The 26,518-nt window shown below is 32.2% G+C and overlaps 1 protein-coding gene across 3 annotated transcripts; it reads left to right on the top strand.

The window, feature by feature from the left end:
• The first annotated feature begins 400 nt into the window (after positions 1-400).
• Positions 401-24,518, top strand: LOC112054218 (vesicle-associated membrane protein-associated protein B). Of its 3 annotated transcripts, none has more exons than XM_024094028.2 (8): positions 401-560; positions 2,793-2,945; positions 3,286-3,389; positions 4,825-4,905; positions 6,002-6,079; positions 8,336-8,413; positions 9,068-9,181; positions 16,380-24,518. In XM_024094028.2, the coding sequence occupies exons 1-8, from the start codon at positions 509-511 to the stop codon at positions 16,536-16,538; spliced, it is 819 nt and encodes a 272-aa protein (XP_023949796.1). In that variant the 5' UTR covers positions 401-508; the 3' UTR covers positions 16,539-24,518. The 3 variants fall into 3 exon arrangements, with proteins under 3 accessions (XP_023949796.1, XP_023949720.1, XP_023949880.1); XM_024093952.2 differs by having other exon boundaries at positions 2,781-2,945; XM_024094112.2 differs by lacking the exon at positions 8,336-8,413 and having other exon boundaries at positions 2,781-2,945.
• Positions 24,519-26,518: the final 2,000 nt, after the last annotated feature.

Below are 26,518 nucleotides of genomic sequence, written 5' to 3'. Positions count from 1 at the left end.
TCCACTGTCATAGATTTACGAGTCGGTACAAGTACCTTGTACTTACACAATCAGAAAAAAAGGAAAAATGGAGACCTAAATCTTATCTAAGAGTATCTATGCCTAAATTTATAAAAGGTGTGAACTAGCATTTCCTCTAGGGTTATATTCTTCAACGAAACGTACGTTCTAACTAGTCTATTTTCATATAATACAAACAGATTTGCGTACTCTTCATGTTCAAAAATACTTCAAGTGAGTTAAAAAGTTACTTTCGTCGTAAAATACTTTTTTATTTCCATCTTTTTCATGTACAAGTGGCTAATCACGGATAAAATTAAAACATGGCAACATTAAAGTACACAATTTGACAGTTGGCACTTTTCCACTTCCACAAAAAGAAAGAGAACGCATGTTTATTGCGCATGTCGTATTCGTCATTCATCTTCACTTTGGCCGACATCTCGGATATATCTGTTAAACTAAAATCTGCAAATTTTTGCCTTTGGGATTTACAATTTACTAAAAAATGCCTAACCAAGTGTTAATTATAGAGCCGCAAAATGAACTTAAGTTCAAAGGTAAGATATTTTCATTTTATAGTTCAAAAACTGCAAACGCCGCATTACAAGTTGGATAGTACCTATAGGTCGTGTTAGCTGCTGACAAAATATGGAGTTTCTATTTCCAGATATCGGCATTTTGTCAGGGTGCGGCTTTGTGTATTTGGTGTTCTTACACATAAATATGTACGTCCAAATATTAATACTAATGATTAACATGTTAAACTGGCCTATCTTCTCTAGGGAAAATGTTAAATCTATCAATCACATGGCAAAGTCGACCGAGACTGATAGCTGACTGAAGCTATAACGATTTTATGTTCGCTAATATCATATTGAATATTATATTTTCAATAAATTTTATGGTCTTGAATATATTTTGCATGTGTCCCTAAAAATGTAAACTATTTTGTGTAATAAACAAAATGCGGGGATTATTTAAATAATTATGTACATTGCTCATCTATTATTAATAAGTCTAATAATGCAATTCTTTATTGCATTGTCAATTCTTCCTCTGTACATTTAAGTATACTAATACAATATTCATCTGAAATTCACATACATACAGTTGTACAGTTTCTTAGATCACTTGATACAACAGTAACAGTGTAAAGTATATAAATAAAAAAACATAATTTTCATACAGTACATTTTAGGCTTATTATAGTATTACTAAATTGTACTATTTTGTTTCTGACAGTACATAGATCTTTATGATCATTACATTAGATAGTAATAAACTATATAAACCTACAGTTGTAGTTGTATATTCATAACAAAAAGAATTGCATTGTGCAGGTTTGTGTTGTTAGTATAGAAGGCACCAAACTTAAAGTCCTCTCTGAACATGAGGCATTTGGCTGCATATTATACATATTCTAACACACACATCACACATGGTGTGTAGCAACATCATAGTTAACTAGACATTAGGTACATACAATCTATAATGTTAGTGAATGTCAAACTATTAAGTACAAAAAAGCTATGTCTACAGATCAAGTTATACTGTACTTACAAAGACACCCGGTAGCCAATGTAATGTAGACAATGACTGGTACATAATTCAACATCCCTTGTTTTGGTGTTACAACATTAGGTGTTACAGCAACTTCCCACCTCTAGATTCCTGTTAAGAATTTTTTATCTAAACTAATACTATAAATATTATAAAAGTGGATCTGTTGCATCAATTTTGAATTATTTTACCAATAGAAAGCTATGTTTTTTTTGCGAATGTGGCATGCAAATGGGCTGTATCCTTTCATGTAGACTGAAGATTCAAATTGAGAACCTCATAAACCAATACAAATGCATAGCCAATAGCCATACATTATCAAAAATATATAATTTTGTTATGCAGGAAGTCATTTGATACATTTGCTACACCATTGTAATATGATATCATGCCTACCACGTGGAAAGCATATTACAGTGTTTTTAATTAAAATATGCAATCATTAGCAATTACATTGTTTTGTGTTTGACTTTCAAATGTGTATAGATCAAAGTAGTGTGCACTATTATAGTATAAACAATATAATTCAAAAGCTGACTCCAAATTTTGCTTATTATAATTAAAAGAATACCAAAGTGACATAATCACTATTACTTCCTGTGGGCTTATTCATTTACTAATCAATAACCTTTTGTAGTATGAATGAATTTTATAAGATAAAGTTGTTCAACCATAGTTTTAAATATTCACAAAGATTTGTTTAAGTAGTTTTGTATTGAAAAATCATATCTATAGTAATGTCTTTGGTATATTTTATTACAAAACTATTATTTTAAATAAAAAACATTAGCATTTATTAAAATACTAGCAGATTAAGCGAAAAAGATTAGCAGATTGAGATAGGATACTAATCCGGTGAGAACCATGAACTTTCTAGGATAAAAGCCTATATGTTGATCAATCAATTGCCAAATTTTACCTCTGCTTATAGTCTGCCAACTAATCACATGACAACAACAGAACAAAAAAATCAACAACCTCCCCCATCTCTCAGGGATGGACCGATTTTAACAGGACATTCTGTTAAAATCGGTCAATAGTTCCAAAGATTAGTCGATATAAACAGACACACAAAAATTTAAAATAGCTTGATAAAACACAGTTATTTGAAATCACAGACAGACACTTACTGTCTTGTATTCTGGTACATTTTTTATATATATATTGGTAAAGAGCACAGTCTGTTATGATATGGTCGTTATTATTGATTAGTTTAGTTGACTTTGCAGGATTGTTCGAGCTGGGTCACACCACCTACATGCAGTTGACGAACCCCTCTGAACATACTGTTTTGTTCAAAATCAAGACAACAGCTCCAAAAAAGTACTGTGTTCGTCCTAATTCTGGAGTGCTGAGTGCGAATTCCAAAGTTGACATAGCCAGTAAGTTGATGTATATTTTAACTTTATCATATTATAAACATACTAGCGGACGCCCGCGACATCGTCCGCCCTTAGATCTTTTTTATCCAGCCCTGACAGTAGTATCGCTGTAAAAATGGAGTAACTTCTCCTGTTTTCCGAACATTTTCCTTCACTGCTCTGCTCCTATTCATTGTAGTGCTATTCATCATCAACATCAAGAACTCTGACTCTTCTGATTTCATATCATTTTAATTGGTTTGTCTAAGTTGTGGGAATGACATAGAGTATATTATTTCCCAGATTTCTCATTCAGTCTTAAGTAATTGATATTATTAATTTATTTTTTATCTATTTACAGTAACACCTCAGCCTGTTCATGTTGACAATACTGAGAAACATAAACACAAGTTTATGGTGCAAAGTGTGATTGCCCCAGAAGGGAAGACTAACATTGACCAAGTGGTAAGTGAAATGTTTACAATTTTAACCTCCCTACCAAAGTTCATCTTTGAGTGTCAATAGGTTTTTGTTATATTGTGATATTTCTCTTTTAAATATAAGAATATATGTATACAGGTTGCTCGGGAGTATATTCCATAACTCTAGGGTTATATTCTTTAAGGAAAATAAATTAAAAATGTTTAAGAATTAATAACTTGTCTATAACTTGAAGTTATGGGAAAAACTCCGCAATCCCCTTTATAGATATACACAGAAACCTTTTACATTTTATAAAGAGAAATATAGAAAGTGTATTTCAACTTTTTCACCTTACTTAATTACTTTTTTCACGTGAACAATTCACAAAGGATCATTGGCAATTATTGCGGAGTTTTTACCGTTTTTTGAAAACACGATGTTTTTGGCTTCCTCTCGAACCTTTTTGCAATTGTGTTGTAACTTTGTTGAGTGTTGTTTTTTTTGAATATTCTCAAAAGAATTGGTAGGTTAGGTATGTTGGGATCTTGTGAAATACTAAAAGGTGGAATTTTTCTTTTTATGATAGACTGGCGGACGCCCGCGACTTCGTCCGCGTAAAAATCGATGTCAACTTTCAACCCCTGTTCCAAAATATTATATTCAATAGTGGACCCGGTCAAGGTTCCCTTTCACTTATGTGCACTTCTTCCATAACTCCTAACTACTAACCTAAACCTACCCAATCCTACCCTACTCTACCCTACCCTTAATCCTACCCTACCCCTGCTTTACCTCTACCCTACCCCTGCTTTACCTCTACCCTACTCCTAACCTACCCTACCCCTATACTACCCTTTCCGTACCCTACCTCAACCCTATATAATTGTGATGATTAAACAATTTATTTTGATAAAAATTTAAGTATAGTTGTATAAATAATGACGTAAACCTACATATATAAAATTAATAATTTTTAAAACACAAAAGGTACTATATCTGCTAATATATAGAAGATAGATATATGGCGTCGCGGACTTTTTTGTAGAACTAATAAAGGTACATAAACCCCCCATACATTGATTTCCATTTTACACAATGATTAAGGCAGCACATGCGAATAAGTTTGTTTATGAGGAGTTTCAGTCCGACCTGTATGACAAAAACTGTGATAACTCTGCTAATATATATGATATCAATATAAAATATTGGTATCATATATATTATAGCCTATAGCACTCTCTGATAACGTAAAATTCTACTGGACCAGTAGTTCCGAAGATTACCCCTTTCAAAGAATGTTACAAACTTACAAACTTTAACTCTTTATAATATTAGTGTAGAAAAGGATAGTACGTCAGTCATCAATTTATGTATATATTTCTTGTATGTAGGTATGCACATGACAATGTGCCAACATAGATATAGACTTTTTGACAAAAAATACTAATATAATGAAGAATTGTCTTAAATATTTCAGTGGAAGGAGATCAGCCCAGATCAACTTATGGACTACAAACTGAAGTGCGTTTTTGAGACGCCGCGAGGTGCCAATTTGAATGTAAGTTTACATAGTTTTGTCTGTAGAGTCAATTTTGTTAGGATACAAAATTGTGGCAAAGTTCTCGGTTCTTGCTTCTATAAGGTGCAAATTATAAAATAACACAAAAAGAAGTAATTCTACTATAAGTTATAATGTTGATTCATAAATGGAAGGTAAATTGATAAGTATTTTTTGATTAAAAAAATTAAACTGGTCTATACAGGTTTTTTGATGATATGTTGAGAACTTTATTTGCACAACATTAAGTTAATGTCTGTCAGGTATGCTAGTATTTAATGAAAATCATTATCATTAATAACCCATATTTGGCTCACTGTTGAGCACAAGTCTCATCTCAGAATAAGAGAGCTTAGAGTAATAGTCCACCATGCCGGTGCCAGAATTTCCACATGTAGAGAATCAAGAAAATTCTCAAGTGTGCCAGTTTCCTCATGATATTTTTTATTCACAGTTTGGGACACGTGATATTAAATTTCTATAAACGCTTGTTTTAAAAATTTTAAATTGAAATGTTAGTGGCATGCCCCAGATCAGATTGCGAACGTATGCCCTTCCAATCGAAGGCCGAGGTCATATCCACTAGGCTATCACGGCTATTTTTAATACAAATAGCACATATATATTAAATATCAACTAATCCACCTGCTATAGGTAGCACTAAAAGTGATACCATGTATTAGACTATTGTTTAGTGTGTATTTATAATAAGCAAATCTGCTCAACCAACCACCTGTTTTGTGACAAGGAGGCCAAGCTTGAGACATCACTATCAACCCATATTCGGCTCACTGTTGAGCCTGAGTCTCCTCTCAGAATGAGAAGGGTTAGGCCAATAGTCCCCCACATTGGCCCAATGCGGATTGGCAGACTTTACATACGCAGAGAATAAAGGAAATTCTCAGGTATGCAGTTTTGCTGACAATGTTTGCCTTTCACCGTTTGAGACACGTAATATTTGATTTCTTAAAATGCACACAACTGAAAAGTTGAAGGTGCATGTCCCGGACCGGATTCGAACCCACACACTCCGGAATCGGAGGCGGAGGCTCTTCAATCTTGAGTATGATATTTAAAAATAAGTTTTGTCTAAAAGGATTCTGGTGACACCGCGCCGCCAGCTGAAATCGCCAAAAAGAGGGCGCCCGTGGAAGACGCCAAGTTATTAACAAAGGTAAGCAGAACTGTAAACTATAGCAAAATTGATACATTTATATATAATACCATTTCCACATCAACCTCACAAGACTCGTGTATATAGAGTGATACAGCTAATATTTTTGTTACCCATAACATTGAAGATAAACTATACATATAATGCTGTAGTGAGTTGGTGCGCTTTTTCGAGGTTTATTTGCTCGACTTCATCTAAGCCACGTCAGATTTTAACGAAATGTTATTTTAGAAACATGAAATTGTAAATACCATACCTATTAGAAAGCAAAGTTAGTCACCATTACTATTTACGTAAGTTAGATAAAGGTTTTTAACAGTGTTTGAGTCTGTACTATAAATTTTATTAAATCACAAATGATGTAGAAACCATAAAAAATTCAAGTTGTACACATACTGTTCATGTGTAACAGTTGCGTTTTTTTTAGAAAAGTTGTAGTTTCTATTGTTATAAAATACCATAGTTTTTGTTTAAAATAGTTTGTAGTGTGTATAGTATGTTTTAAATAAAAATCCAAAAAAGTATCAATATATAAATTTGTAATAGATTACCGATAAGCGTTTCCAAAATGGCACCATAAAATAAAGGCACAAATCAACTTGTGCCTCTATTTAAAATTAGTATGTGCAAGTGAAAGCCAATGTTAAAACATGTCAAAATTCCACAGTGAACATACAAAAGCTCTGCCAATAACTATCTATGTTGTTTGGCTAATGTTTGTCATCATATAAATATCATTTGTTCCAAAATAGACTAATCATTTCAAATATTGCGTTTTTGTAAGTTCTAGTTAAGAATAACTTTGAATTTTCGAGCGACAGTTTCGACAAAGACAAAAGGTTGTAAATACTTAGATTAGGATTCTCTGCAATATTATGTATAACTGTTAATAACATGATTTGCAATCAATTTTTGTGAAGGTTGATGTTCAGTAGTAAACAAAGTCAACTTTTGTAGTCAGTTGTGCTCTTCTTGTCAAGTTATAGGTTGATGTTACGTAGTAAACAAAGGTTAGTTTTAGCCCTTCAAAATTTTCTAGTGCTAATCTTATTTAGTGGAATAGGTAACTCAGAATTCTTTTATAAAATGTATATAAAAACGTTTCTTAGCAATTATTAAGTATTTTATCAATAAAATTACTATTACTGATATTTTTAGCCCATCACAACAATTATACCTATTAACTTTTATGCCACTTTTAATGTATGTAATTGTCGAGCCTCCATTTTACCCCTTGTGTCACATTTTTAATCAATGCTGTGCCTGCCTTGTCTTATACCCTGTCTTACAAATTACGAATACGTAGGCTCAGGTTATTGAGATCTCTTAAACATATAGTTGTAGTATATCGCTGTTTTAGATAAAAAATGATATAAAAAGTATTTTAAATCTGTTTTAGTAAAGACAGGTTTCTCTAATTCGATTAATAAAACAATCGCGACTTCACCTGCCGTGAGTTTTATTTTAATTAAACTACTAACTTGAGAATAGGTTTAGGTTTTAGGTTATAGAATCCTGGTACTTGGGTAACTAGTTATGTTGAATATGATGCATAAAATGTCGTTTTATTAAATGAAATTTAATTCATGCATGAATTAATTTTCTTTGTATATCGAATTGGGGTCACTTTGAATATATACAATCTTGCATTATAGTTCTCAATGTGTTTTGCGTAAGTGAAATATGAAACATGTACCTACAAATTTTGTAAATTGTGGAATTTAAATGATGGCATTGTAAATAGCTTAGATTGCTCATTTGTTAGGATTGTGTAGTCAACATGGAGTCCTTATAGTTTCACCATGTCCGTCTTTCTGTCGGTCCACCTGCCCTTTGCCTCTGTCTGCGGTTTAGCTCAGAGACTGTTAATACTAGAAAGCTGTAATTTAAACATGAGTATATACATTCAGAAGGCCGACAAGGTCGTTAAATAAAATATTGTATCTATATGAATTCGGCTTTCAAATATTGTACTTGTAAATGCGAGTTTAGGAACGCCTGTAATCAATGTTAAATTATTTCACAAGAAATACTAAATCATTATTAGTTTCCGAGTTTTTAGCAGGATGTTGCATAAAATATCAAATAATATTCGTGTTAGCCTGGCATTTGAAAGAGTTTATGGTAGACAGACTCTAAATAAATGTTTGTTTGTTTTGTGGATAACGTTCCGTCAGCTATCATCGCATACAACGTGACCAAAAACAACTGCTTTTAAAATATGTCCAAGCTTGGCATGTTAAATATATATTCCAGGATGCCGAAGGTCCAACCCAGAATGAAGCTAAGAGGAAGGACGATGAACACACGCCGGTATCTCCCAATGCGAAGACGGTACCGCTTTCTTTACCTCACACAAAATATGAATCGCTTAGGTTGCATCGCATTGTGTTGCTAACAATATCTCCAAACTAAAAGTACTGTTTTAAAACTATGCTATGTCACATGAGAACAAAACCTAATATAACATTCAGTAAAAATAATAGAATCGCGTCTAAACTAAATTTGGTAATAAAAGCAATTTAGGAGAAAAAATATAATCCGTTAAATAAAAATAATTTAATTTCAGAACACATAAAGTAACTAAAATAAAATGTTAAATCGGTGTTCTTAGCGCTTTTTGTGTATTCCAGGAAATCAAACTCCTTGCATACGTAGAGTTCAGATGACTCTCAGGCATAAACATTTCTAATCATAAGACTGGAAACTGTTTCTGCATATAAATGTTAATTAAAAATTTGGCATTTTGAAGCTTTAATAAGACGCACTATTTTGTAGTTGGTGTATTGTTGCCGTACCTTACGATGTAACACATTCTTGATTGAAAGCCTTCCCTTCCCTTCCAGCTCTGAACTGTAGCAAATATCATTTCACTAGTACCTAAATGTTGCCTGATAGATTGCATGTTTGTTTTTATTTGCATTCATACACGTGTAGTGGTGAATTTACCAAATGTTATTTTTTTTTTATTTATATTTGTATTTCCAGACATCTTTCCCAAAATCTGAAAATCTCGAAAGCGATTTGCAAAAGGCGACGAACGAAGTCATTCATTTGCGAGAGGAGGAAAGCAAATTAAGACATGAAAATCTTCGGTTAAAAGTGAGTTTTCCTTTGGGCATACATTAAACATTTTTTTACTGGGTATAGAGATAGAGATAAGTCGGTCGGCTTTTGCCACTTGCTTACATTATAGTATGTAACTTGTGATACAGATTATTTTCTGCTTACTTTAAAAATACAAATACATCATTCATTAAAAACGGTTCGAATACAAACGCCATAAATGTGGCACTACTTTTTTTTATGAAATCAGTATCACTTATGAGGTTTTGACCAACAAAGTTCAAAATGCTCCAACTTTGAAATGCTAGGTTTGCAGGGAGCCAGCATGTTTGTAATGGTGTTGTCGCATGATTGTTAAATGTTAAATGTGTATTTTGTAGAAGTTAAGTATTCAATGGTGCATGGTCTATTCAGATTCCCACACATGCCTAATGTATGCAAAATAAAGGAGGTCAAACAACAAAAAAACATTTATAAACTGTAATCGACTACTTAGTACACGTTAAATATTTCGAATATTCTACAAATTGCTGCAGTTAGAAAAGGTCCAAAATTATATTATAACCCACGCTGTGCGTACCATTGCTGTGTTTATTTGATAAATTACAAAGAATAACATTTTTAATTAATTAAAGAATTTTAGTATAATTGAAAATTCTGCATTTTATTTACCAACATCATAAAATATCTACATATATGAATTAAAACTACTTGAAGAATTTTATAAACCAAATCAAATGATATTTGATTGGCATAGCGAATTGTGAAGTATTTGTATATATTTTTTAGTGTCTATTGTTACACTTCTAAATACAAGTTATTGTGATAATAAATGTTAATATATCATAATCTAACCTAATTTTTAAATAAAAATAAACTTCTAAACTTAACTTCCTAACTAACAGCTAATACCTGACACACTTTATATTACGAGTATATGTATATATAATAAAATCTGAAGTCCTTGAAATAATAAAATAGTTTGGTCCCAAATTGTACGAAATCTAGGTCAAGTCTTAGTACTAATAACAAATTACTGAATCATTTTGGATTGTTCAATTCTACAAAAGAACTTTTATTTCAGTGAAATAATTAATATTTTTTTTAACAAATGCAACACTGATATGGGTAATAATGGTCGATCGATGTCTTTTTAACCTTTCGCTAACTCAATATCCCAATGAATTGGGATTATATTTTTAAGTTATTTAGTTCTGTTTGGATGTTTATTTAAAATTTAACAGTATATATATACCTAGTCTGAAATGGACCATCTTCAATTTAATATTTTTTAACATCCTCCCAGTAAAAAAACCAATAATAACTCATAAAACGAACACTATACTATAAATGAAATACATTTCCAATGTGTAAAATTCATGTACACCAAGGTTCAATATAAAATATTTACATTGTTTAACAAAATGGTAACATTCAATTATTTTAACATCCTGGAATATATATTTTTCACTGCGATTTCACCCGCGTATTTACACATATTCTTAGGTTAGATTAGGTTAACTATATTGGGATTACAATAACCATGTGGGCTATTCCATACTTACTATCTTTGTGCTAAAGGAGATGGTCCAAAATTGTATTTAGCCCAGGATCAGTCATTGTACCCTGGCGGAAATAAAAGAAAATGTTTTTTTAAACTATTTTTGATTATACAAATCTACGAATGTACTTTAATTCTTTCGAAATGATATTCATTCTCTGCCAAAAAATGCAACACTAATACGGATAACAATGGCGGTTTGATGACGTTTTCAATACAGTAGTCGATTTGACTTTTGCTGTCAATTGTCATTTCATAGTTGCTTTATGGGCGCTATCTTGATATAACTCGAAAATTTGGATTTTAATTTAATTTATTTCTTTTTATTTAGTTAGATTTATTCACATATTTAGAATTTAAGAAAAATCCTTCTATTATTTAAATTTTAATGATACGGGGTACAAGATTGGACCTGAAATGGACCATCTCCTTTAATCTGTATTGTTTAGCCATTCGAGATATAAGTGGTGTAACTAACCTGATTTAGTTACACATAACAATATAATTATTTTGCATTCTTGCAGAATGGTGAATGTACCACTATATTTTAATATGTTTTTTTTAATAAAACAAGTAAATACATACTTGTTATGACTTAAACATTAAATTACTCAGGAAAATCAAAAAGATAGGTTTAGAATCTAAACCTTTTGGTCTATTCACTAACTTTGAGTAACTATATACATGAAATTTACCGACTAGCTATTGCTAGTAAGTCTTAAAATCACTTGATTTCGTATATATAATAAATAGTGATATTTATTTATTGCTAACTGATCAATACTAACCAGTGTGTTCGACATTGTTATTTTCGATAACAATAGGCTTTACAAAATAATTTTAGACATTAAAATTAGTGAACAGGCCAGCTGCTATTGGAATATTGGAACATTTTATTTGCTTTGCGTTTACAACAAATTCAAAGTATATTATAGATTATATCTATATTGTATATTAATATTATAAAGAGTTGAAGTTTGTGAGCTTGTAGTATCTGGAACTACTGAACGGATTTTGAAAATTCGTTTATTACAAAAAAGCTACATCTTAACTATTATAACAATGGCTATATTTTTATCCCCCTATTCCTACGAGAACAGGAATTACGAGAGTGAAACCGCGAGGCATCTGCTAGTAATATAAAATTATACAAAATAATCTATACTATACTAATATTATAAATGCGAAAGTAAGTCTGTTATCTTTTCACGGCTTTATGTAATGTTAATAGTAAATGGGACTTTGGAGCAAAACATAGGGTACTGTTTGACCAAAAATAAAAATAGAAGGGGGATAAATGGGGGTTGAAAGTTTATATGGAAATTCCTTCATTTTTAGAGTTACAGTTTTAAAAATCTTGAAAAAAAAAATACGAAATATAACGTGATTAAAGAATTTTTAGGAGTTGAAAGTTTACATTGATTTCCACGCAGACGAATACGCGAGCGTCCGCTAGCTTTAACAGTAATTTTACAAAATTTAAGAGCAAATTTATTTCGTTATGTTATATTTTCTCTAGTTAAGAGTGACATTTGAAAGACAAACCTATTGAGAGAACTGTTTTTTCTGTATTTCTAGCATATTCATTTCTAATAACAATGAAACATTAAAGTTATACTGTGTATTCCAAAAGCTATTCTAAAGTATTTAATAAAATTAATATTATCTTATTGATTTACATTCAAATCAGTGCAATCCAAAACATCGGATCTTATCAAAATACATTGTAAAACCGTATAGCACTTCGGATCGCCACAATGTTCGACCAAGTGAGATTATCAACAATGTCTTATGTATAAATCCTTTTTTAATACCAATGTTTATACATTCATCTTATGGACTGAATCTTGTATGTATTGTTTCTTACGCTGAATATTTATCAACAAATTATTTGAGGACACTTTGGTTTACGCTTTGCGATTGTCTTTTATTAATGTTGCAAGTGCGAAGCTTTATGACATTCTCAACAACCAGCCAGACTAGTAATTACCGTTATTGGTATCAGATATAAAAAGAAATATTTAAAAAGATAATAAAGAACTTTACCTAAAGTGCTTCTTGTTTTAAATTTTTTGTCCTATGTTAACCTCCTTTCGAGTTATCGTAATAAGCAAATTCTTTATATTTTATTTACCAACCTAGCTATTAGCTCCTGGGTTAACTGACCAAGGTAGAATTTCTTTCGTGAGAGGCTGTGCTCAAATCCAAGAGATATATCCTGTGTGTGTAGGTATATAACCTGTAGTCCTGTGCTCGAGTATATCGTAGATCCATTACACTGATACATAGCGGATTCATAAGCTTAGGTATTTAGTTGATGCTTACTATGTCTGTGATGCAAATTTTGATCGCTTTTCTTCACGTAACTAAACAAACAGCACAGTAATCTTTGACCAATTTATATATAAAAATACGTTTGTACGTTTAACAAAAAATGTAATTTTTAAACTCCTAAATATATAAATAATATAATAGCCAGAGCAGAAATATGAGCAATCTAAATTGGGGTCTGCCTACTTACCGTTACTGCATAGTGTGTTAATGAAAGAAATTAGTTTCCGCAACATGACGAGGTTTTTCATTCTTATGGTCAGGCTATTCCTTAATCTCATTTACTGCGTGTTCTCAAGTTTCCTTCTATTTGTGTTGATAAATTATTTTGGTGGTTCAAAAAATTATTAGCAATTTAAGTTCTTTGAGAAACCACAACTATACTTTATGTTACACATATGTAACCAAATGATACGTTGGCGATATACGTACTTTCGGATAGTAGGTAATATTTTATATGCGAAATGGAAAATACTAGGTAACCCCAATATACGACCACAAAAAGTGAAAAAAAAAATGTTTATCAGTGTTGTGTTTAAAGGTGTTATGTTTAAGAAACGACATCAAAAATTGTATGGAAGTCTGCCCCAGAATGTGCAGAAAAAAATATCTTTGTCATTAAATTGTACAGAACATTTACATAATAACAAAGCTACATGTAAGTATGCGGTCGCAGATAAAAATTATGAATGTTTAAGTTGATTTTTGTGGTCATGGGACACTAAAAACACTAAGAACTCGATTGTAAAAGGTCCGTTTTCCTTAACGGACTCACTTCTTCACTGAAGTATTTTATTATTAGTATTAATTGAACACTCACGTTAGGCTACGACACAAGATAATATTTCTCACACCATTGATGTATAACTTGACAAGATTACTGGTTGTGTCACCATTATTAATTTATTATCAATATAAATATTATTGCCACGTATTCATTCGTATATCCAATCTTTCGTCTTCGCCGAAAATTAAAATATTGTAATGATTTATTTGTATGTATAGTATGAACGTCTATATTGTAAAAATTATGTTATTACATACTGTAATACAATATTGTTAAATCAATAGACGTAAATTATTATCAATGCTAACGTAGTAAGGTTGGTTTATTGCACAGGCGTATACACTTTTATAAACACATCAAATAAAAAACAATTTAAACTTAATTTACAATAATCGAATCGAATTATTAACTTTAAAAGATCTTTATGTACCTTTGCTAAGGCCCGTTGTTATTGTTACCATAGGTACAAGTACTTAAAGGCATAAACGCATTATAAAAACTACATTATTAAATATTAATACAACAATGATACAGTAATTTTCTACAGTGAATTTAACTACAAATAACACTAATTTTATCTTGATCAAATAGTTTTTGTGGGTGAACGTAAAAATTTCCATTCCTATTTTGTGCTTCTATTTGGCGTTTTTGAAGCGCTTATCGGAAATCTATTACTTATATATATTGCGACGGTATACAGAGAAGAATGTAGTTTAGTAACATATTATCAATCGCATTATCTCAATTCTTATGCTAATGCTTAACGGCTTTGAAAAGACCATAAATAGTTGTTTTTATTCATAATACAAACAATTCCTTATGGTTTATATTTACACATTTAACAAGACGCCATTACAAACAGTCAATACTTTTATAATAAAAGGCAAAGTCTGCCGTCTGTAGGATAGGTTAGATAATAAGTTACATTTAATATCAACACAAAATATTGTTCTCAATCGCTATTTTTATTTCAGAATCATTCATAGTGGTACTTAACAAATATTTTATGGATGTAATATTTATAACATAGGATCTATGTTTTCAAATGTACAAAATTAGTCATACCATTTTACTGAGACAGTTGTGGGTTTCATAATATTTACCTTTGATAAATTAAGCGCACCTATTTTAAATTAGTAAATCTTAAAACATGTCTACTGAATAGACTTTATTCATCTAGCATCATTTACGAGGAATTCAATATTAGAAAAACCACAATTGTAGCAGGTTTTTGGTTTTCAATATTTTTGAAAGTATATTTCTAATTGGAATTTCGAATGAAAATCCTCAGTGTCTGAATACAAAAGTCTTGTAACAGTGCGTGTTGCCAGAGATGACCTATGGTACCGAGACTTGGTCGCTAACTATGGGCCTCATTAGAAGGCTCAGGCACACAGCGGGCGAAGGAACGAGCTATGCTAGGAGTATCTCTGCGTGATCGAATCGGAAATGAGGAGATCCGCAGAAGAACCAAAGTCACCGACATAGCTCAACATGTCGTGAAACTGAAGTGGCAATAAGTAATAATATAAGTTTGGAAGTCCCTACAAAACACCTATGTCCTGCAGTGGACGTCCATCGGCTAATATGATGATGATGAATTCTTATTAGATGCGACTTCTTCTTTCCCCTAAGGGTCCTTACCCTTTTTAAAGCCATTACGCAAAATTTAACGATAGTCAATGTAGCAATAGGGTATTTGCCTCTTTTTTAAATAGTGTTAAAATTAATTATTTAAAGTATATTAATCTATATTTTACTTTGTCCCGTCCATGATAACCAGTAAAAATGATAAAATAAAATAAAAAATATCCACCTGAATTTTTGCCACCGAAACACAACAAATGGACACTGGACGTCATTCATAAAGACTACGTTTTACTTAGGGCTTTTTGTTGCAGACAATTATTTTTATGTAGATACCTATTGCATTATAATTTTGGAAGTCTGATGAATAAAAAGTGTTTTCCAAATTCTAATGTTTATATTTACAGCATGAACTTGGCTTTACTAAATGAAAAATATTTAAAAAAAATGTATAAAATTTTACTAATGTATAATATATTATATTTTTATTAAAAATGGCTTAGATTAAAAAAATATATATTTTTTTCAACTGGCAATTATGTACATTTTCTTCAATACCTACATAAACCGCAACGCAACGTAACGCAGCTAAACTGTCTTTATGAAAAAAAATCTTCTTGTTTTATTACTCCAGGCAAGTACCCTATTACCGGAAACATAAATTGAAAAATTAGACTACGATTTCAAGCTTACCCATTTTCCCCTTATAGTTGTGCGCCAAAGTATAGCGTATTTTCTGTTCGAAAGCCCAATTAATCTCTATACCAAAATTTATCATATTCAGTTTAGCGGTTTAACCATGAAGGATAACAAACAGACAGACTTACTTTCGCATTTAGAATGTTAGTATGGTAGAATTTTAGGGTGATCACTGATCGTTGTTGTAACTTGTACATGATGATTACAGAAAGGGGTTTTAAATGACGTCGAGTTAGTGAGCCCTTCGTGAAATAGTGTATGTATTTCAGGAAGAACTGCTCCGCGTCCACCAGGGCGGCGAATCTCGCATGCCGCGCGGCCACTCGTACGGGCCGGAGAAGACTGAGCAGATAGCGCTGATGCCGTGGATCGCCACTGCGATCGGCATGGCGCTGCTCGGTATAATCATCGGCAAGTTCCTCATGTGAATGCTGCCTCACACGATGCTGCGGTGATGCGACGCCACCCTCACAGATGCCGCTGTTACAACACTCCCAACGCATCCCCCACATAAGGCAGCTTAAACATTTTTATTACTAGCCACTTCTACAAAATTTTAACGTTCGTGAATGCGTCGTCATAACCATCGCTCGGTTGTTGAGTCTGTTTCGGTTGTACAACATTTCAGTAGTTTCATTCTATTGTGTTTCATTACATCGGCTGTATAAAATTTTAATATGTATCATTCAAATAGTTTCATAATTGTATGTGACTAACGACTTTTTATATAATCGGCATAGTTAAATAGTTTCTGATTTTATCGAATCTTTAATCCATTCGAACTCCCGTTGCTGAACTGAAACAAGACTCGTGTAAGCCCAGCCCTAGTCAGATACTCATTCTGCGATCATTGTAAGTTGAACTCTTATCAACTTCAATTGTGAATTAAAACTGTAATTGTGAATAGAGATATAGTTTGTGAGTATTCAACAAAATGCACTACATATATGAGTTTTACTACTCTCTAGTTACACTCTCGAGGACAAAATTAGTTCAAGAAAGAGCTATCAATCTCTATTTGTATGACATGAGTATCTCCTAGTTTACGATTATGACGTTGCCTAATTCACGTTACTATATGATAGAATGTGTTATTTAGTTTATTGGAACCATAGGGTACATGACTTGCGAAAATGTCACACTATTTAAAGTAATAATAAAATAATGAGAAATGGCGTTCAATATATTCTCGGTCTCGGATGTTATGTTACAAAAATGTATTTTATGAAACTTTTAATTTAATTTTGATTTATGAATGCTTCTACGATAAGAGGTTTTAAGCGGCTAAGGATAAAAGTTGGAGATCTTTCATAAAACCTTTATATTGTGTTTTTAGTCCCATTTACGTATCTACTTATTCACGTAAGGGCAAGTCACAAACAAATACATATATTTTTTATTATTTCGAACACCAGAGTAAAGACACATCAAAATCAATATAAAACACTAAAATAATGAATATAATGAGTAAAATTTACTTTTATTAAACATTGTTCTTAATATATAACCAGACTACCTTTTTTATTAGACTTATATTAATCATTAATCAAACTACAGCGTTATTTTAACCTTTTTGAAACAAGAGTGTCTGCAAAACTGAACTGCCATGTGAACGTAGCGTCTAGTTTTGCAGGATACAGTAAAAAGCTGATCCTGCAAAAATGGGCTGCAGTGTGGAATGGGCGTTAGTGATCTCTTTTACTCACCAAGAGATAGATAGAGATAGACGATAAGATGGCAGCACTTTTGATTAGTACCGATTTTGGCCACGCGCAAACTTATCATGCGCGCACTATATCTCTCTTTGTACACATTTTTATAAAACTGTAAGTCTTTGCTTACGCTCTCTTTTTTCCAATCTTTCATGCTTTACGATGCTCTCTAGCAATCTTTCATGACTTCTTTTTTTTTTAAAATATTCCATTTCAGTATCTTGACAGGAGAAATATGAAATGTGTTATCTATTAAACAAACTTTAGTTTAGCAATTGATATGAAAAAGGCAAAGAGACAGGCCACGGTAGAGACTTTTTGACTTTGCAAAGAATTTTAGAAAAATGTACTTTAAATAGGCATTCATTTCTTATGTTATTTAATAAATTTACATGATGTGATTAATTGTAAATAAATAAATTAATTAAACAAATAAAAAACCCGACTGCTTAAAGTATAAAAAACTGAAAAGAAATAAAACAAGCTCAGTCCAGAAGTGTAGAAAGCAATTAGAAAACAGTCGGGACCTTAGATATTGGATAGAATGATTTTCTTCTACATTATTTAATAGGTCCCGACTGTTTTCTAATTGCTTTCTACACTTCTGGACTGAGCTTGTTTTATTTCTTTTCAGTTTTTTTATACTTTAAGCAGTCGGGTTTTTTTATTTGTTTAATTAATTTATTTATTTCACACTTTTTAGTTACGATAAATTTCGGATGTATTTGTTACATTTATTACAAAATACGATAATTTATACGTCCAACCGAGGTTAAACAAATATTCAAAAAAATCTACGGAACGCTCGGCTCGGACTCGCACTTAGCCGATTATTTAATTTAGTCGATTTTATAACTTCACTTCACAAACCTGCTTGCACCTTTAGTCATCCGCCTCGCGTATTTTGACAACTAATAAATAACGTTTTTCTTATTGTAGTTTTTTTAACATGATTATGATATACCATTTTAGAATCCTCACAAAAAGCTCTTGAATTTGATACCCATATTGCAATATTAGAAAAAAAAAATTTTTTTCACCTCGAGTCTATAGCGTCTCACAGTCGTCTTGTTATTTTTTTTTAGTTTCATCTATCTAAGAACACTTGGGTAATTGAGACAAACCTAACGATATCCTAATTACGTAAATCCGTTCAGTTGTTTGAAAGATATGAGGTAATAAAGAATATTACATACATACATACAAGATACGCGCGAAAAACATAACCCTTCTTGCAGTCGGGTAAAAAATAGCAACATATAAATAACTGTTTTAAACAGATTGCCTTACAAATTACCTCTTATCATAGAATCACCCTTACAGTAAATTAATATATAAACATATGCGTTTTTGTAATATTAAAATTTATTTGTAAAAATGCACGTTGCCTAAATAAACAACAAAATCTGGTTACGTTGCAAAAATAAATTAAAAGTATCAAATTAATCTGTTAGTATTGGTACCAAATATATTATTATTACGCCGTGACCGTTGCAATGCCTTTCACTGACGTTCGATGCGTCCAGCCAGTCACTGAGCCGCTGGACGGCTGGCTGGGCTGGACGCAGTCGTCGGCACGCATCGCTAATATGTATAGTGTAGTATAGAAAAAATTCACTCTCATAATCGAGAGCCGTGATAGCCCAGTGGATATGACCACCGCCTCCGATTCCGGAGAGTGTGGGATCAAATCCGATCCGGGGCATGCACCTCCAAATACCTGAGAATTTTCTTAATTATCTGCGCGTGGGAAGTCTGCCAGTCCGCATTGGGCCAGCGTGGTGGACTATTTGGCCTAGTCCCTCTCATACTGAGAGGAGACTCGAGCTCAGCAGTGAGCCGAGTATTGGTTGATAATGATGATGACGAATGATGATGAACCGAGAATATGACATTGAATGCCCCTCATAGGGTGGATTATAAAAGATTATCACGTAAAGGAAGAGCAGAGTTGCTTTGCAAAATCGCATGACATGAGGAGATAATGTTACTTGGACAAGATAGCAAAGCTTTAAATATAAGTGTTTGATGGTATTTTTTACGAAGTTTGACCTTAAAGTATTACCGCGTACGTCACACTCGCGTCATTCCTAGTTATAGAAATCTGTGTCATGTAGGTATGTATCTACTTTTGGTGATATAAATGTTTCCTATTTTTAACATTAACAATCATAATAAAATTATTAGTGTTTTATTGCAATAAAAAATAATGTCATGTACCCATTTTCACCTTTAACCCCCCCACTTGCTATCGAAATACGATTACTGCCTTGATATAATATGTTATTTACGATTAGATGACGGATTGTTTAGAAGTTTTCGTTCAATAACTGTAATGGTAAGATCTTTTTTGTTTTTTTTTCTTTATTTTAGTTATAGCATATAATATTATATATTACCAATGTATGCGGGACTGAGCTGCAAATGATTAATGAAAATACATTAGAGATATTTTATTAAAAGTGTTTCTAATTAGGTCTTGATATTATATTATGTACATGTGTAAATCTTTCATATCATTGCGATTCGGTGTGTTAAACAAGCGAACACAATGTAACGAAAAAGTTGACATATACGGTTCGCAATCATTTGAGATTTGTGTATTACCACTGTTATTAATTGTCTTAACTAATATCGGGCCGGACGAGCATAATAAATTTATAAACGAAAAAATATTCTAGTTCTTATACAGAATCATGATACATATTTCTTATTTCTCTTAAATTACTAATGATTTAATTATTCGAGTAACAAACGATCCAAAAAAAAAGCTATATTTTCAAATTAAGAAGTTTTATTATTAAAACAATGTGAAAGACCAATGTCTGAAGAAGTTTTGTTATAGTTTTCAGATTTTTTAGCGATATAAGTCGGAACTCGTTTAACGATTTACATGATGCTTAAGTATGCGCCCACGTGCCTCTTAAGCAAGAAAATACGCAATTTAATAGGGTTTTATAAATAAAATAAATATTCTATATAAAATATTTTATAGGTACATTATAATTATTAAATATGAGTACATGAACATTAAAACGAGTATATAGCACGGGTGCTATGTAGATACTAACATGGGGCAGTGTTGAGTAATTAATATTAGTATATATATATATATATACTAGAGGATAACTTATTTGTACACCCCGCGCCCGACGACCGCTGCCAACCGAGTAAAAACATACGGCTTCCAAAGTGCCTCTGCTTTTTAATATGTACATATTAGATAAAACTTACATGTACATTGCACATAATATAGGATACATATACCGATACGCATTAGAACTTATTTAATAGGGGATATATATAACTAGCACCCGCCACGGCTTCGCATGGGGGCTATGTAGATACTAACATGGGGCATTGTTGTATGATTAATATTAATATGATTATTCTATACCAGTGCCTCCGCCTTTTTAATATCTTATATATTTCTGTACTTTATGTAAATTGTATATACTTATTATACATATAAACTTTCCTGTTGAATCACTCTATCTATAACTGTATTAAAATCCATTGAATAGTTCAAAATATCTAAGCGAACATCCAACGGAAAGACTTCATTTTATACTATGTAATGAATGATCATGTTAATGAAGTATAGATTCTATATAAAGTATTTTATCCGTTTTTTTTACTCTGAAATATCTATTACGCTTTTTATTTTCATTTTTTATGTTCCTTAATACAAAAATTATAATATACCAGCCCTCCTTTTATATTTCGCCCGGGGCATTTGAGTACGCAAGCAACTAGTCTGGTGTGAGGAATCTACTCACAATACGCGCCGTCTCAAGTATCCGCGCCGTAGTAAGTATGTGTCCTGTATCCGATCCTTGATCCAACAGTCGAGCGAAAGTTTCATAAGGTTTTAATTTATGATCTTTGGCTGAAACGGCTATAGGAAAATATCAGCCATTGCTAAATGTTTGAGTGATCACAACAATTTATTATTTTATTAAATTCATTAATATTTCGCCTTTTGATTAATTAAAATTGTAAAATTATAATATTTATATGTTTATATTCATGTTTTGTATATCGTTGTGTATCTGTATTTTCTTGATTAAAAGCTACGCGCACGGCTCAGCATCATGTAAATCATTGAATAACTTCTTAATTACTTCGCCAAAAAAACTGAAAATAATCACAAAGCTTCTTCAAACATTGGTCTTCTATATTCTTTTAAATAATTTAAGAAATTCAAAAGTTCGTAACACAACTTTTTAATTTGAAAGGTAAGCACACCGTTTTATATATTTTTTTCTTCAACATTCGCCATTTTGTATTTTATCAACATTAAAAGATTTACTTAATCTCATTCGTCGTAGAATTACTTTAAGTATCTTGTCTTGAAATTACAGGTCGAAATATTTAAAACGACCTAAGAAATCGTGAGTTGAAGTTGAAATTTTATTAAATTTGAAAACCAGAAATTTAGGCATTTTCGTCGTTAATTTGTCCGGTAGTCTAATCCAATTATCCAAAAATATATATATTACATCGTGTGTAGTTACAATAATCATTTTGTTGCCAATTATGCAAAGTAGTTTAAAAGTTAGGGGTAGAGTTTATGTATCTACTTATAGATTTTGGTCGATATCCGCCTCACCTATTACTCTTGCTGCAAGTTATGGACCGTTCCTCTTCCCCCCGCTATAACTATACTCAGAGGCACAATTATCCACCCACTTTAATATGACGCGAGTATATTAAAGTGGGCGGATAATTGTGTGGCGAACGTAAAGATCAATGTTCAAATCAAAATATTATTTACTTTAAATACCAAAAGCGATAAATATACTAAAATTTGCGAAAACAAAGCGCTGGAATAAAATTCGACACGTGTTTCATAGTTGATTCGCATCACTCTAATGGACAAGCCAATCGGAATGAACGAATGGATGAGCGGCGATCTCTCAGCTTGCTAACGCTGCCAGGCCTGCCTGTACTTACATTAAATTAAGATGATACCGGAATACCCACTGAAAGAGAGATCGGACACAAGTGAGGGACACAGCGAGATGCTTAAGTTATTTTTTTAATTATAACTTTTTCTCTTTTTTTTTCTTTTTCCTTATATTAAACGAATTGAGCACATAAGTACACGTTTAAAACTAAACCTGTTAGCGATGAAGACATTGTTTAAAGATAAGTTGTCATTCGAGAAATTATTATTTAAGTTAACATTATATACATAAGTCGTAGACACGTCATTTCTCAAATGAATGCGACATTTATAGTGCATACAGTTTTATAATCGTGACGAAAAGAAAGAATTAATTGAACTTTTTTTCGACTTTTCATTAATATGCAACTTTAATTGCAGTTATCTGGACTAACTAACTGTGTTATTTTTATTTATCATTTCAGTACATGAGTAATTTTATAAGCTACGTCACCGTGTGAGCGAAGAGAGGTTCATAAGTTTCATGACGTCATGTTTTTATCTAAAGTATAATTTATTCAAGCGAAAACTTGGCCTTTTAACTAAAACCTATAAAATTGTATTACAAAAACTGTACTGAAATTTCATTTAACATTCATAGTTCAGTATTCATGGTATCTAATAATTATTATTTAAATAATAATTACTAGATATTACGTAATCGATTTATTACAATAGTAATAGAATTCATACTGCATTATTATATAAAAAATAATTACTTAGGATATTGGATGGTTTTGTATATTATATGTTATTTAAATAGTATATTAACTCATCAATTTATCTATTACACTTTTTTCAAAAGCGTTTTAATAATGCCTCTCAAATGAATGCGACATCCGTAATTTCGGATATAAAATAACTTGTACTTAGATATGCTTATATATGGTATTATTTAATACATCGAACTTTTTTAAATTCATATTTTATAGGTTTAATTGTTATTTTTTTTAATACTAAATTCAGTTGTCTACGCTATCTATCAATGGATCTGAAGCCTTTTTATTTTAAGAATTTGGCATAGTGCATGAAAAACAACATTCCTTTAACAAAACCTTAATAATAATTTTAAAATAATTTGCTTTGCGTTTGTGAGACAGTAAATTAAGTTTCTGTTTATAGTACACTCACTAGTTTTAAATCCTTGAATATAATATAATAGTTTTGATATATTGTATGACAGATACGAGCAAAACCAGTTGCACCAATAACAGCTATACTGAAGTGCCATCTAGCGGTATTTCTGTATACGGAGTTTTTAAAATACTGGATAAAATTTCTTAAACGAAAAGAATGAAATGGTTATTATTGTTATCAGTAAAACCCTGTGTTTGGTCTCATCAAAAATTTATTTTGTTTATTTTAAAGTTATTTTTAAGAAATGATTTAATTAAATATGGTAACATTTTTCTATAATGACTATTTGTTTCAAAGTTGTGATTTACAACAAATATTAAGGAGACAGTGAGAGAAATCGCTTTTGAAAAAAAACTAATAGTTATTGTAAACGCCTGATGTAATTGTATCGGAATTTGATTAATAAATATTCTTTTCAACTTGGTGGTGTCATGTATTTTGTATTTTATGGGATATGATGTAATGGGAAACGCCATTTGTGCATAAATCTGTAGGGCTTTTTTTTACAGTAGATCATTTAAATTAAATTTAACGTATGGTATTGTTGTTATATTAAACTATTATGCTATATTGTATCGTTTTCTGAAATAAATTAATTTATTTGGAATGTATTGTCAGCAGTTCATTATAGAAGTAAACAAGCAAAATTTCATTATTTTTTTTTTGTAGGTTTGATATAATATTCGTTTGTCCGTATCAAATATCGCCATCATTCAGCATCAGTCAACGTAATCGATTTATTTACTTAGCAGCAGCAGTGTAGCAGGTAGTGACGGTTTGTATGTACACAAAACCATTGTTGTTTTACAAAACAAAAGTCCAATTATATTTTAATGACTTAGCATGTCGTGGTAGACAACAATGTAATGAAATCGCAGCTCAACTTCCCAGTGGTAACAGCACAACAGTGGTAATAATCTAGCGGATGCCCGCGACTTCGTTCGCGTGAGACTCGATGTAAACTTTCAAGTATCCCTACCCTGCCATACCCCTACCCTACCCTTACCCCCCCCCCCTCCTTTTTAAATTTTTTCTGTGATTATAACCCGACAATAACAAACACAAAAGATTAATGAAATTCGTCCAGCTGTTCACGCGTGATGGCGTGACCAAAGGAAAGAAGAATATATGGATTCATTTTTATATAATACTAGCGGACGCCCGCGACTTCGTCCGCGAGAAACTCGATGTAAACTTTCCACTACCCCCTACCCTAGCCCTACCCTACCCCTATCCTACCCTAAACCCATACCCTACACCACCCCCTACCCTACCCCACTCGTACCGTACTCTACCCTATACCTTCCCTACTTTACCCCTACCCTTAGCAAAATCGATCCAGCCCTTTGAGCGTGGTGGGATGACCAAGGGAAATAGAGACTTCTATGCTAATAACATTCGCTTTTAGGGGAAATGTAGTGTAGGGGAGGTCATATACACTGGGCTATCACGACTCAACTTTAAACTACTTAACCAATTTTAATCCAACTTGAAAGAAAGGGTAGAGGTAGTGAAGAAGTAGGTGTATATGTTACCGACAATGTCTATATTCCAGCATTCTATATAATGCCTCGGCAATGTATGAAATATTTTTGATTTTGTTCATTCCCTATAGTAGGGGAGCTGAAGACGGGATTTTTGCAGTTGACCTCCTCCCTTATGTGGATCAGACGGGCTGATGAACATAAGGGAGGACGTTGTTCAGTACCTCCACCACATAATATTAGTGGGTTCAGCTTCTCACAAGGTCTACCATGTCCGTGGGGCCGTTGAGATCTTGCACGCAATGCGAGGGATCCGCGCAGTTGTCGTTGAAGGCGAAGATTCTCATTCCGTGTCCGAATGGCGACCCCGACCGGGAAACGCCCTGTTGGTCGACCCCCCACTAGGTGGACCGAGGATATCAAGCGGGTTGCAGGGAGCCGCTAAATGCTGGCGGCTCGAGATAGTTGTGCTTGGAGGTCCATGCAAGAGGCCTATGTCCAGCTGTGGACGTCTATCTGCTGATAAGGTAAGGATGTCAGCTCCCTGTAGAGTATGTAATTACGGCACACCTGCCTATATATATATTTATAACTTTAGTTCAGAGGGTAATTGAATAGATGGCGCTACTGCGAACAGTACGACAAAAAAAGGAAGTTGGCTCTCTTTACCATAAACATTAATTTACTCTTTGGTTTAAATTAAAATTAAAATATGTATACACTCTGCGTCATGCGACATTGACATTTTGACACTGACAGTCACAGACGACCAATGAAGCTGACATTGATTAAAAATTAAAAGTACGCCTCAATTTACGGTATTTTGGCTATTGGTTGAAGGGTTGAATATAAAGATCTACGGGTTGAATTAAAATGACTGGAAATTAAATAAATAATGGTCTAAGATCCGTTAATAGAAATATATACGTACCCTCATCTGTTGTTGCTTGTTGTGATTACAAAGAATTGTTAACGGTAACCGATCGGAACGGAGTTCGGTAACGGATTTTTTTTACTTTTTCTATATCTCAATACTTATGAACGATAGTTAAAAAATGTAAGATACCATAGTTGTATTGTAGTGTACAAAGAGCAACAAAATAATATCTTAACAAAAGTGACTAATT

Source organism: Bicyclus anynana, chromosome Z (genome assembly GCF_947172395.1).
Source record: "Bicyclus anynana chromosome Z, ilBicAnyn1.1, whole genome shotgun sequence".
Taxonomy (NCBI): domain Eukaryota; kingdom Metazoa; phylum Arthropoda; class Insecta; order Lepidoptera; family Nymphalidae; genus Bicyclus; species Bicyclus anynana.
Note: the sequence above shows the minus strand (reverse complement) of the source record. Positions and strands in the feature narration are given on the sequence as shown.